At 34.4% G+C, this 14,247-nt stretch overlaps 1 protein-coding gene across 1 annotated transcript in view; it reads left to right on the top strand.

Moving 5' to 3' along the window:
- The window catches only part of LIN52 (lin-52 DREAM MuvB core complex component), a 56,225-nt gene extending 43,313 nt beyond the window's left edge, over positions 1-12,912 (top strand). Inside the window, exon 6 of the mRNA XM_083358639.1 lies at positions 10,429-12,912. Coding sequence (XP_083214765.1) covers positions 10,429-10,484 — 56 coding nt within the window. The 3' untranslated portion in view covers positions 10,485-12,912. The remainder of the gene's footprint in view (positions 1-10,428) is intronic.
- The last annotated feature ends 1,335 nt before the right edge of the window (positions 12,913-14,247 follow it).

Below are 14,247 nucleotides of genomic sequence, written 5' to 3'. Positions count from 1 at the left end.
TGGTTATAGTTTACTAGCAAGTTTAATTTCTGAAAGAAAAATGTTTAGGTTTTTAGTCTGGCCAAGAGATATGGCTTGACAGCATAATCCCTTTTTTAATTCTAAATACATAGAGAAAGAAGAGGTAGTGCAATTGAAAAAACAAGTTTTCCTAAGTTCTGTAAGTTTACTAATCTTAGCTAATAACTTTTTCCTGTATTATATTGCAGTGATCCTAATTAATAGATTAGGAATGTAGTAATCCAAATGCTTCAGTAAATTAATACGTAGGTAGAACATACAGTACATGTATATATACATACACATATTTGAGAAGTAGTGGTTTAATTCTACTTGAATTCCAATTATATTTTTAAAGTGTTTTGAATAGTAATGCAACCTAGATATTTTAAAGGCAGCATAGTTATTCAAACCAAAGAAAATATATATCAAGCTAACATTGGAAGAATAGAAGGGTGGTGTGCTGTTTTCAACAGTGATTTGAGTGTAAAAAATGACAACAAATATAAGCGTAGTGCATAGGAAGTCTTATTTTGGATGACTGATTGGGTAGCAACAAAATTATATTAAGAAAGAACAAATGTATGGGGAAAGGAAGGTCAGTCACCTTAGCTTAGAGTGACAGCTGAGGTTTTGTGGAACTGGCTTTTGGATTAACAGAAGCAGTTGCAGTAATATCTTCAGAAATATATATGTCCAGTATATGATGATTGTCATACTGTATGTATATTTATATAACTTTGGGCGCCTAGAAAATTACCTTGTACTGCATTATTGGTCTTTCTAATTTGGTATTGTTTAGCATCTTCACTTTCAGGTGTCTTTGGAGTTTAGCTAGTAGTACAAATAGTTGAACTTGAAAATCTTATCTGCAAGTTACATTCACTATCAGTGTGCTTCAATCCTACTCTAAAACAAAATATTATTTACATATGGACCACCTTTATGCATTAAAATGTCTCCTATCTATAGATACCTTTTACGGTGACAGCTTTTTACATAAAAGGAAGACATTACTTTCATTACCTCACTAAATCCCATGACTACTACGTTCCAATGAAACATGAAGCCCATGGTTACCATATCTAGAAATATGGTATTATGAAATATTGGAGGAGGGTGACAGCGACATTGGAAATCCAATCTTCTGCCATGTTCTTATTTTCCACTAAATAGCTTACTAGAAGGAACATCCACCACTACATTTTCTACTTGGATGTAAGCCAAACCTTATGAGTCTTTGTCATTGACATAACATTTGATTAAAAATGTTACTTAACCTTTAAATTACTACAGATGTAAAGATAGCCCTGAGTTTCTAATGTAATCTCCTCAGTGTTGAAATAAGGAAAATCTTTGTGTAATGAAACCCATATGTCATAGTGAAAGGATGCAAAGTGCTGGCAGAGTAGGCTGCTCTCACAAGGGATTCTGCACCCAATCTTGTTAACCAGGGCTGCTTTTGGTAATCTCTCATCTTCTCACTTGCAAGAAATCAATCTGTACTACTGAATATCTTCAACCAACGGTAACAAAATTTACTGCAGAAGGCAGTTTGGGGACTGTGGTAGGAAGGGAGACCAAGACAACAAGGATTGAGGGATTGAAGTTCCAAAGAGGAGATTATTTTAAACTGTGCTCCTCCTTCCTAGCAACTGGTAAATTAAGCTTTCATTTTTGGCTTCTGCCTCTTTTGTCCAATACCTGGTTTGCACTCCATCTAGTCTCTGGCAGAAAATTTAATTCCTGATTCAAGATTCTCTTGTTATTTATAGTAACCCAATAGCTGTCTTGTAGGTAGTCACAGAAAAAGTGGATTTGTTCAGATATTCAGCTTTATTGTAACCTAGGCCGATTACATCCTAAATTGGTGCTTTCTGTGATCTTCAGTGCTCTCACTTCTCCATATAGCTGAAGAGATTAATTTGTAACTGAGCTATTGGAGTTGTATTCATGGTTGATCTTCTATTGTAGTGATAGATGTACTGCATAGGATAGACTGTAAATTTTTTCTTGACATGGCAATTCATGTTTATGCTGCTTAGATTCTGTGGTTCCCTGTTAATACTGTGAAATTGGTACTAGATCCAATTGTCAGTGGGCAAGTCCCTGGGATTAAGCATATTTGAACAATGTACCTATGGTTTTTTGTACAATTTTATTAGTTAGAGATTGCTATTGTGCATTAAGTGGCTTCCCTCATTTCCATGGGTAGTGAGTGATGACAAATAAGCTGCCCTGAGTCTTCGGAGAAGGGCGGGATATAAATGGGATTTAAAAAAAAATATTACTATAAGTTTCCCTGACAGCAAGCGCATCTAGGATGTGGGCAGCTGGTTCTTGCTTTTTTTCCCCATTGAAATGACTACGGGATGTCTTAAATTAAAATTTCTAATAAGGTTTAAAGACCATTGAACTGGAATAATATGAAACAAGAAGGCATGTCCACTAGGGACAAATTTTTGTCTCTCCTATATTCATAGACTAGGGAGTGGCAATTAAGGAATGACTGGGACACTGGGACAGAACACTTTGCAATTTATAATTTCCTCGTTACCAACAATATCTGTAGTGATATTGTTGGTAACGAGGAAATTATAGATATCTTCTTGTCTGTAACAATATCTGTACTGATATTGTTCAACAAAATAGAGCACAGCTACAAAAGTAGGTAGAAAAATTCAGAATTTTTTCTACACAATTTGGATGGCTTTGATGAACGTGAAAGGGTTATTTGATAGCTATAAAGCTCTTCTCTTGATTTTGTTTCATATGTTTTAAAATTTAAAGCTTAGTTGACTCCTTCATGTGTATTGAGAAGAGGAATACAGAATAGCAGAAGGCTGTCTTGCTTCTAATGGGATTTTGTAGCAGCATGTGTGAGTTTGTTTCAGAAGTCAGAAATGAACAGATGTTGGTATAAATTACCTCTGTGTCTGATGTCTTGCAAATTAAAAGCGCGGTTGGCATCACTAAACAATTTCACCAGGTGGGGGGGAGGGCAAGCGACTGGTGATTATTGTAGCAGGTCGGGTAAGAATCTTTAAGCCGCAGCAGAGCAGGATAGCAAGGATAAAGGAATGAAGAATAAAATGAGAGGTCTGTGAATTAATCAGAATTGTTAACATCTCCGATGACAAGTGAACAGGAGGGCACGTGTTCTGGAGCAGCCCCCAACTCACAGTAATTTCAGTTGGATGCAGTACTAGTCAATGCTTGCAGCTTGATTTATAAGGTGCAGCCCTCTTCAGGGGCGCATAGTTGTCACACATTCGTATATCTCCTATATGGGACTGGTGCTCTGAAAAACTTGATTCCATCAGCAGATAATGCTTCAGGTTGATATTACCTGAGCAAAACAAGGTGTGGGATTTAATTCAAAGTGATTTTTTTATTTTCAGATTTCCTGAGACTGTTTAAAATTAGCTTTTTTTCCTTTACAGAAAAAAAATGATTATACAACATGAGCATCTTCTACATTTTAAATACTTGAGTTAAGAACACCACATAAACAAGAAATTTTTGAAATAAATGGCAACTCAGTGATCTCAAAGCCAATTTAGATAACCAATTTCATGTAGTAACATTTATATTAAATATGGTTTGAAGTTTCCCGATTCTGGGCACAGAGTGATTGTGGCCTACTTCCCATCTTTTCTTTCTTCCCCTGTCCATTTTGGTCTTGTGTTTTAACCACACCCTGCAAAAGTCTAAAGCTTTAGCAGCTTGGAATCAGAGCATGAAAAGACATTCATATGGCCACATTTGAGCTACCTTCATCTCATTTCAACAATAGGCCTGTCAATTGAACTTCAGTATGATTCTAGATCTGTCAGGTCCTAGGCTTACAACTTTTAACAAGGAAAACATATGTCATAACTGAATTTGTGAATGTTGTGAATGTTTCAACACTAGAAGTTTTTAAGAAGAGACTGGACAACCATTTGTCTGAAATGGTATAGGGTTTTCTGCCTGAGCAGAGAGTTGACTAGAAGACCTCCAAGGTCCCTTCCAATTACTACTACTACTACTACTACTACTTCTACTATTATTATTATTATTATTATTATTACTATTACTAATACTATTACTATTACTATTGTTGTTTTTTATTATTTTATTTTATAACAAATTTTATTATTTAAAACTTTGGACAAGGTGTTAACGGTCTGACAATCCTTCTTGTCATTGCATCTTTTTCGTGTTTTATATACATATATACACTTTATGTCCATATCATTTATATACAGTTATAGAATATTCAATCTTATCAACCACCTTATTCTAGTAATATGTGAAATCAGCATCCTGTGTGTTTCTGTTGTGATCTTCCTTTCTGATCCCACCATGAGTAAAACTTATTCCAAATTTTGTAGTAATCTGACTGGTCTTTATTTTATTTTTTATTAAAAAGTTTTGAAGTACATTTTTAAACATAAACCCCATCCCCCCCCTACCCCTAACCCATACCGTAACCCACCCAATACCCCTACCTCCCCTAGCCCCCCCCCCAACTTCCCAAAGCAGAATACAGGGTATTATTTTCACAATCTTAATCTAAAATATACTAACTAACTATAATTACACTTTAAATCCAGTCGCACTTTAACTCTCCTTAAACATCATAATATATCTCCATTACAAATATTTTTCACATATTCCAAATTCTACCATTTCTAACTGATTCAAAACTTTCAAAATCCATTCTTGTATAATAAACAAATCAGCCTTTTTCCAATACCTTAAAGATCTTACATATTCCACTAAATTACTGGTCTTTATTTTTAATTTCCAAAGTTAACTTGTCCATTTCTGCGCACGCCCAAATTTTACTTATCACTTCACTCTCTTCCGGGATTTCACTGTTTTTCCATTTCTGGGCGAACATCATTCTCGCTGCTGTGATGATATGTATTATTAAATATAACTCTTCTTTGCTATGTTTCTTTTTTGTTATGCCAAGCAGGAAAAATTCTGGTCTACATTTGACTCTCCATCCTAATATTTCCTCTAGCCATGTCCGAATCCTTTGCCAATAATTTTGCGTCTTATTACAGGACCACCAAACATGAAAATAAGTGCCTAATTCTTCGCAACACCTCCAACAGCTAGGGGATATTGTCTTGTACATTTTGGCTAATCGTGCTGGGGGGAGATGCCACCGATAAAACATTTTATATAAATTTTCTTTATAAGCCGAGGCCAGCGTTATCTTTTTATTTCTATCCCAGAGAGTTTGCCAGATATCAAAATCTATGCCATATCCCAAATTTTTAGCCCATATCAGCATTGGTTCTTTAACTTGTTCCTCAAACATTTTGTATCCCAATAGCAAACTATACAATTTTCTTATTTGTTTCTTATCTGGCCCCAATAAAATTTTATCCAATGCAGTTTCTTGAATATTTATCCCCCACTCTTTCTTATCTTTCCCATATCGTGTTTGTATCTGTAGGTAAGCCCACCATTCCAATTTTATCCCTTGTTGTTCTAGTTCCTGTCTAGATTTCAGTTCTCCCATTTCATTCGTAATATCCTTATATGTAGTACTGTTTCCCAAATTAAACAAATTTGGGTAGACTATCGCTTCAAGGGTGGACAACCAGACTGGTATTTTAATGTAATTTTGTTTTCTAATTTTATTCCAAATTTTAAGTAGTGCTTGTCTAATCCGATGGTTTTGAAAATGTTGATATAACCCTTGCTTCTCATTCCATAGGAATGCGTGCCAGCCTAATTGCAGATCATGGCCTTCTAGAGTTAATAATCTTTTATTCTTTAAAATTATCCATTCTCTAATCCAAGTTAACGCTGCTGCATGGTAATATGTTTCCCAGTTTATACAACTTGATCAGAAAAATTTTGGGAACCTGAACAAATTGACATTAAATTTTATATGGCAAGGGAAAAAAACCAAGGATTAAAATGAAACATCTGCAGGATGTTAAAGAAAATGGGGGTTTCGGACTATTACTATTGTTGTTGATGACGATGGATGGATGGATGGATGGATGGATGGATGGATGGATGGATGGATGGATGGAATCAGTGCTTATGAATAAAAAGTTTAAAAAGAGAGGTATGACAGTGGTTCGGGGAAGAAAGGAAGCATTGCCAATTATCTTTATTTCTAAGAAATCCTCATAAGCCCTACTAGGAAATAAATTAGGAAAACCTAACTAAGTATTAAACCTAACCTGGCTAAATATTTTCCAATCCTTTTATTAACAATAGTCATGAGAGATGTCTGTATTTTTATCTGTGTTATAAAGTAGCATATTATGTCTCTGTGTCTGTTTCTGCTTTCTTCTTGAGTTGGGTTTGTGTGACTCTGTGCATAAAGCATAGAGCACACCACATAAGTTTGTGGGGGTTTTTTGGATTGTGTGACAAGGAGGGAAGGAAACTTAGAATGGAACAAATAGTAATATTCTGAGCTACTTCCTGTCCCAAAGGGATATGTGGTGGGAATTTTTCTAGAATGTTTTTCTTTTGCAACCCTCAGCAGATCTGCCCCAGTTTTAAACTAATTATTTCAATTGCCAGCTTCTCCCATCATAACAAATTTAGTCACATTCTGCTCATGTTTTGAAGAGTTATTCTAATGCACAGATAATCATGACACTGGTTGGGTATGTGAGAAAGATACCAGTAAAGATTTATAGTGTTGAGAAATAATGTCCTAAATATTTATAAGACTTGGAATCAGACCAGCCTATGTATGTGGCTGCTTGACCAATTATTAAATAAGTTTCTACTGCTTATAAGCATTTGGTTCTATCCTGTATGAAAATAATCATGTCATGATTATGAGCTCTCCTTCATCTGGTTCCAATTCTTTGGAGTAGACTCCTACCAGCATTACATTTGGAACTGGATTACTTATTTTTTAAAAATACTAAAACAGTTACTCTTTTTATGGCCCCTTGTAAGTTGTGTAAAGAAATAAGTTTTTAACTTTGTTTGACTATATAGAGGTTAATTGTAGACCTAATTTAGAGACTTACAACTGATTGTAATCAATAGTTAGCTTATTGTATACCTATAGATTATTTATAATTATGATAAATAAAACTGCACAGTACTCATCTGCATAGAATTCAGAGGCACCAGATTTTCACTGTTATCTCAACTTTATGCTTTCTGTGATACGACTGAATGATACAGTCAGAATCTACTGCTGGTAATTCTGAACATTTTCTGATAGTTAGTTCCCACAAAATGAATATGAATGTCTTAAACTTTAAGTAGACTTAAATATGGATTTTTTTATAATTTTATAAAATAATCAAAATCATATATGTCACAGTTATTTAGAAGACAGAGTTTAATTCTTAATCCTCCAAGCAAATTTCTTCTAGCTTATCTGGATTTGAGTTTTGAAACTGGACCAAGGCCATTTTTTAAAGATTCCTATCCTATCCATATGTGTGTGAGAAAGATGAGAAATATAGTGATGTTTAATTTATGTATGAATACATTAAATTCCTATCTCCTGTGACAGAGTATTTTTTACTAACTGAATTTGCTCTTTAAGTTCCAATTTTTTTCATTAGCCAAAATGTTTGCCTATCAAGCTTTACAGCAAACCAGACACATTTAATAATGGTGTTGTCTTTGGCCATCAACTGAGTCTCCAAGATATTTATGTTCCTTAGATTTTAACAAGAATGCATACTCAAGATGATATAACACAGGTTTGGATTGGATATAATGCAACAAATCTGTGATCTAGGATTACATGCATGATCCTTGTACTCATCAGCTCTCTAAACCTCTCTTTAAATGAAATTCTTTCATTTTCTGAAAATGCCATTGGGGGCCTGTGTGGAGCCCAAAGTCATTCTTGAAAATAAAGATATGTTAACACTTGCAGCATGTCAGCTTCATATTAATTTATATATGTTGAAGGGAGTAGGGCAGGCAGCAAGGGAGGTATTCACAAGAACATTGATGTCATGGGTTTATGTTGCCTATCCTTGCAATAAACCATACCTTGACATTTGGCTTGCAATGAATAGATAAATTCCCATTCACTTAAGCAAGGTGTGGCACATCTTTCCCTCCCCACGTTCAGTTAGATTGCCAATACTTATATTCCAAGGACCTGAGCATGCAGGCAGGAGAATCCATAATGACTTTAAATGCAAGCACATACACCAATGCTAACCCACAGATCTTCCTTTTGCTGCCCACAGAGAGAAAAAAATTGTTTTTAGAATACTAGCCTCTGGAAAGGAGGGAGTTTTGTCCTAGCAAAACTAGGATTATATTATCCAGCTCCTCTCCTTCTATTTAAAAAGATTTGGCCTTTATGCAGAGGGGAGGAAAAGAGATAGCTGGCAGATGTGGAAGAAAGCAGTTCACCAGGGAGGGGACCAAGGAGAAAGAATATGAAAGAAATATCATTGAAAATTTAAGGAAGCTGGAACCTGGAAACAGCTGCCTGAAAAAATCAGAAATGAACAAGAGTAAAGGAGGGGAGAGAAGGTGCCATTCATTTCTGTGATGATTTAATTTGCTGCAGAATTCATCTGACAGATTGCATTGCTTCCATTGTAAATCATGTAATTTGAAGCATAATAAATGAATACTACCATTCCATTCTTATGGACAAACTTTTATAGACCATTAACCTAATTGCCATAACTACCAAGTAAATGTCTTGGAAGAGAGCCTCCAAGTAGGATAAAAAATTAATAGCTTGAGGCCTGATAGGACAACTTCACAAGCCACATGCAAAATTAAGATCTCCAATCTAAAATCTATCTTGCAAGCCAACATGTTGTTTGCATCCTACCAACTAGAAGTTACATATAAAACCAGTTCTGGATGTTTTTATTGGCCAGTTAATAAGGTTCTTGAAGTCATTAAAAAAGAAGCTTTATTGTCATTGAAGGTAACATGAAAGACCGTCCACGAGCAAGAGATGAATGCCATCATCCTGTATTTAAGTATCCAAGTGAAGTGACCAAAACATCTATTTCATGTGGGGTTTTTCCTGGGAACTCATTTAAATAGCCATAAAAGTTAACAATCACCCTTAACAATGGCTGGTCAGACCCTTTTTGCCAGGGACCTCCATAAATTGAATCCCCCAGATTTTTGGCATAGTAGTAATCCTAATATAAAATATATCCAATCACTATCTGAATGTGGAGATGGTAAAGAAGAAAAAGAGCTGAAGTGTTTTCTCTCACATCAAAGGAATATTTTTTAATACGCCAGCAATAAAATCTTGGAATTCATAAATCAGATTTTGTTTCTATAGGAAAGTACTGTAGCTGAGTAAAACTCTGTAATGCTTTTAATGGAGATTAATGATATGGACAAGCATATACACTTTGCCTTACTGGGAATGACAGTACAATGTGAGGCTGAAATAAACTATAAACTCTACTTTAAGACACCATACATAGATGTACTGCTTTGAGAGAATTTTAAACTCCATTATAATATAACATCTAGGAACTACTATGGGAGAATGGAAATGCTGTCTCATTTATGTTTAAGGTCATAGGTATACAAGAACAAGTAATCTTGAAACAGAGGGAGACAGAGAGGGGTTGTGGGATTATGCTTGCAGAAAGAGATGCCCTAAGAAGGAGCAATGGCATTCTAGATTATAGTGTCTGTAGATAAATATAATAGAAAAATTGAAAGGGAGCTCTTGAGAATAGCTGCTATGAAAATAAAGTAAGTGGTTATAACATTAAAATGAGACAGTTTATGGACATTACAGCTGAGTTTTGATATTTTCAATGCGTGGCTGATATTTCTAGACTTTGGAAGAGCTAAAATGTGATATTTGTTTTAATAATAATAATAATAATAATAATAATAATAATAATAAGAAGAAGAAGAAGAAGAAGAAGAAGAAGAAGAAGAAGAAGAAGAAGAAGAAGAAGAAGAAGAAGAAGAAGAAGAAGAAGTTGGAAGGGACCTTGGAGGTCATCTAGTCCAACCCCCTGCTAAGGCAGGAAACCCTATACCATTTCAGACAAATGGCCAGTCTCTTCTTAAAAACTTCCAGTGTTGGAGCATTTACCACTTCTGGAGGCAGGTTGTTCCACTGGTTAGTTGTTCTAACTGTCAGGAAATTTCTCCTTAGTTCTAGGTTGCTTCTCTCCTTGACTAGTTTCCATCCATTGCTTCTTGTCCTGCTTTCAGGTGCTTTGGAGAATAGCTTGACTCCCTCTTCTTTGTGGCAGCCCCTGAGATATTGGAACACTGCTATCATGTCACCCCTCACCCTTCTCTTCATTAAACTACACATACCCAATTTCAGCAACCGTTTTCTTTTATGTGGAATATTTTATCTTGTTTCTAGTCATTTAAATTAATTTTATAGGAGGAAATTATTGAAATTATCCACTTCTGATGCTAAAACTGTTAAACTGTTTTGTCTTTCTTTCTTTGTGATTTCAGCAAGAGAGATGACTAGAGGGAAATTCCTGAACATCCTGGAGAAACCCAAAAAGTAACTGAATGTGGTCTACTCTTAAAGCAGCAGCACCTTGTTATTTCAGAACTTCTAGAATTGTCCACATAAGCTGAAATGAAAGGACCAAACTTACCGAAATGTTCATTGTTTCAACCTTTCTTTTGAGGATCACTGTTCAGGATTACTTCAGCACTGACCACTATCAGTTCTCTTAACCTCCTGGCTGCAGCTGATCCTGCCCTATTTACCTTAATGATTTCCTCCATTCCAGTAAAAAGAAAAGGGCTCATTTACTTGTGGTTGCTTTACACAACTATAATAATATGGATCTTGTGGTAATACCCTTGTCCCAGACCAGTACACAGCACGGCACTGCTGTATGTATGTCCATCTCATATCATTGCAAGATGAGCACTTTATAATACCCACTACTGGACAAATGCATAACTTGAAATGAAAAGTGACTAGTGTTCTTTAATATAGATAATCCTAACTTTATAATTATAGAATTCAGCAATTTATATGGATTTTTATTAGGTGCAAAGGTTGGAGAAAAAATAAGGATTGTATCATTCTTGCATGTTCATATAATTTTAGCTTTAGGATGGGATGGGAGGTTACATTCCATCAAAATTTTGTTTGGTTGATTTTAAGCTACCTAAATGTGATTGGGGTAGAAGTGTGAAGAAAAAAAAACACTCTGATACGAAGAAAACATGTATTCTGTGCTCAGCTTACTCATTTACTCTTTCATTCAGCTTCAGATCTCTTATCTCTTAAAGAATGTCTAAAGGCAAAATAAATTCTGCCATATCAGAATTTTCCCAAAAGCAAATAATGTCTTTTTAGGCTACCCATTTTATATTATATTCATATCTCTAGAAAAGATATCTCAAAATTGGATTTCTTTCAGGTATACATAAAAGATGTTTTTATACACTATATAGAAGTAACAACTTATATATTGAAAAGCCATGGTTTCACTTTTGAGTCTCCTTCTTTTCCAGAAATACATTTAAAATAGCTGGTTGACAAGATACCAGGTCAAGGTCTTTTCCTTGCATTGGTTTCTCTACAATAAAGCATTGAATAGAGTTTCCCTGAACCTGGTACTAGATTTGTGAGGTATGGTGACTTGGGAATATTGGAGCTGAAAGTGAAATTAAGGAAAGTTGTGCTAGTTACAGTTGGGGAATAACCAAGCTAAAGTTAAGCACTTTTATATTCCATTAAAGTGATATTACAGTAACTCTGCTATTGTGGAATAAGCAGAATTAAGAAAGGCCTAATTTTGAACGTTGACTTGTAAATGTTTTAGTAAAACCCCTCTGTATGAAAAACAAGAATTTAATATTGGATTGTATGTCAAAAGTTTGATTTTAAAAAAAAGTTGACATCCAAACAAATCTTTGAAGTTTTCAACATGCAAATGTATACTATTCAATTTACTGAAGGTGTAATGCAATGTAAGAATGCAATATAAGCAAGAAAACGGTATGCATTTTAATATATTCTGTAAATGATGAGCATTTTCTGTATTCTGGTAGTATGTAAATTACACGAGTAAGATATTTCTGGTGTACAGCAAATCAGCCATATTTCCATTTTAAATTATTATATGTATTTTTTCTAGAATAGAGGTGACAGAAGCTTCTCTCATTCTAATCACATCAAATGGCAATTCACAAACTTTGCCCTGTCAGGACATTATATTTGCAGGCCTAAGATTCACATGCAAAAATATTACATCTGTGTCAATGATGGCAAAACTATAAATGATGGTGAACAGCTAGCAAAAGAATATTAGGAGCAGGAAGAATTGTGCTTACTGTTCAGAAAAAAAGTTTATTTTTAAACAGTAACCATTGAAATTCTTACCTTTTTTGTTTGTGGATTTTAATATATAATAAGCCAAAGTTGACTATTTTGAAATGTGCTAATGATTGGAGGATGGGGGAGAGATAGATTTTAAATCTTACTTTATAAACAAAGTGGTTGACTTTTGCTGTATTATAATCTGCCCAAAATACAGTTGGACCCTTGGTTATGGGCAACTTATAGAGAAGATCTCTATTGCCAGGATCTGATTAGTTAACTCCTTTTTACATTTGAATACATTTCTTTTTATTCTACAGATTTGTAATTCAGAACATATACCAAATTATTGGTATATGCTTTAGAGTAAAGATATTTATATTTTTAATACATAGACATGATAAATATTTAGTAAAAATGTCCTACATCAGTAATTTGTATGTTACAATTTTGTGCTTTTGATAGTAAATAAAAGTTACATTTTTAAAACATTCGTATGAAATCTAAATTGTTGAATCATACTTCTTAGATAAATCCCAAACTGACATTATGCGTACTTATGTGTTCAGGTTTTCTGTTGTGTTTGATGAGAGTTATTCTCAAGTATTCATATATTTTTATCTGATTATTAAATAGGAGGCACCTTGCTGGTTTGTGTAAGATTTGCTTCAGACAGGTTAAAATATCTTCATTTTTTAACAGAAAAATATAACCATCTCAAAAAGCATTTTACTAATGTTTTTATTTGCATTTCGAGTACTTTAAATATATTTTATGGTTCAATATTTTTTAAAAATGAATAAAGCTTTGAAAGTGAAGTGAAAAAAGAATAAAACTCAATCCTATTGAAATTTGAATAGTTTCCACAAACAATTGTGTATTTTGTACTTTTTTGCTCCACTTCCTTTGGATTTAACTCTAGTAACTCAGTATCCTTGATTCAGGTAAGCATTCATAAGTGAAACCACAAAGATAGGTATTATGAAGCAAAATACAATTATTTTAACTTTAAACTTAAAATACTTCTTATGAACAATGTAAAAATCAATCTTTGGAGTGGCTCCACAACATAGCAAAGGATAAAATTCAAAGTACAGTAAATAAACAACTGAGTTGAGACTTGAAATAAAAAAATAGTTACTTCATAGAAAATATTTCTTCTCTTCAAATCTGTAGCATATCATTTAACATCCTCTATAGTTCTTGGATGTTTGCATTTAGCCTCAAGTTTTTTTTTGTTTTGCATCTTAACATTCAGATGGATTCTGTATTTAAATATTGGTTTCATAATCTTCAAAATAATTCATTTGTTTCAATTCAGGCTTTTAAAAAAATCATTTTTCCCTGACAGTCATTTAGGGTATTTAAATAGTTTTACAAGGAATTCTCCTTTGGGATGACTTCTGTTCCCATGGCCCACAATGAAAATATAGCTTTGTTATATCACATGGAGGAGAGGGGAAATATCTTATTAATTAGCAATTAATTCACTTTAATTTTAAATATGCAGTAATCATAGTTGCACAGTATCACCAAAGGAAAAGGTTAATTGAAAGCTTTTGCTTTGCATTTCTATTCTTTTAACAAGCTTAGAGAATAAGAGACATTTCATAAAAGAAATGTATTGCCTTCAAATATATCCTGTTTATCCACGTAAATTTTTGTTGGCTTCCGGTTTGCCAACAGCCGTAAATGGACGCCTGGAGGACAGCTCCCTTCTTCCACGTCCAGATTCGCATCTCTGGGGGGTCATAAAAAGACCGAAGAGTCGCCCTGGAGGGGTGTCCAGACAGAAAGGGCTTTTGCAGAAATGCGGGGGGCAGCAACCCCCCTGTTAGTGCCTGCATTCCCTTTGTACTGGAGGACGAAAGACTGACCATAGGAATATGGCCAGCTCCTAGGCTGCAGACAGCCAAAGTCAAATCACCATCAGGCAACATTAAAGCAGCATGGAAGAGACGAGGGTAGGATTCCTCTCTTGTACCTTA

The sequence above is a fragment of the Vipera ursinii genome (assembly GCF_947247035.1).
Source record: "Vipera ursinii genome assembly, chromosome: 1".
Lineage (NCBI taxonomy): Eukaryota > Metazoa > Chordata > Lepidosauria > Squamata > Viperidae > Vipera > Vipera ursinii.
The sequence above is the reverse complement of the archived record's forward strand: the minus strand, read 5'-3'. Positions and strand labels throughout refer to the sequence as shown.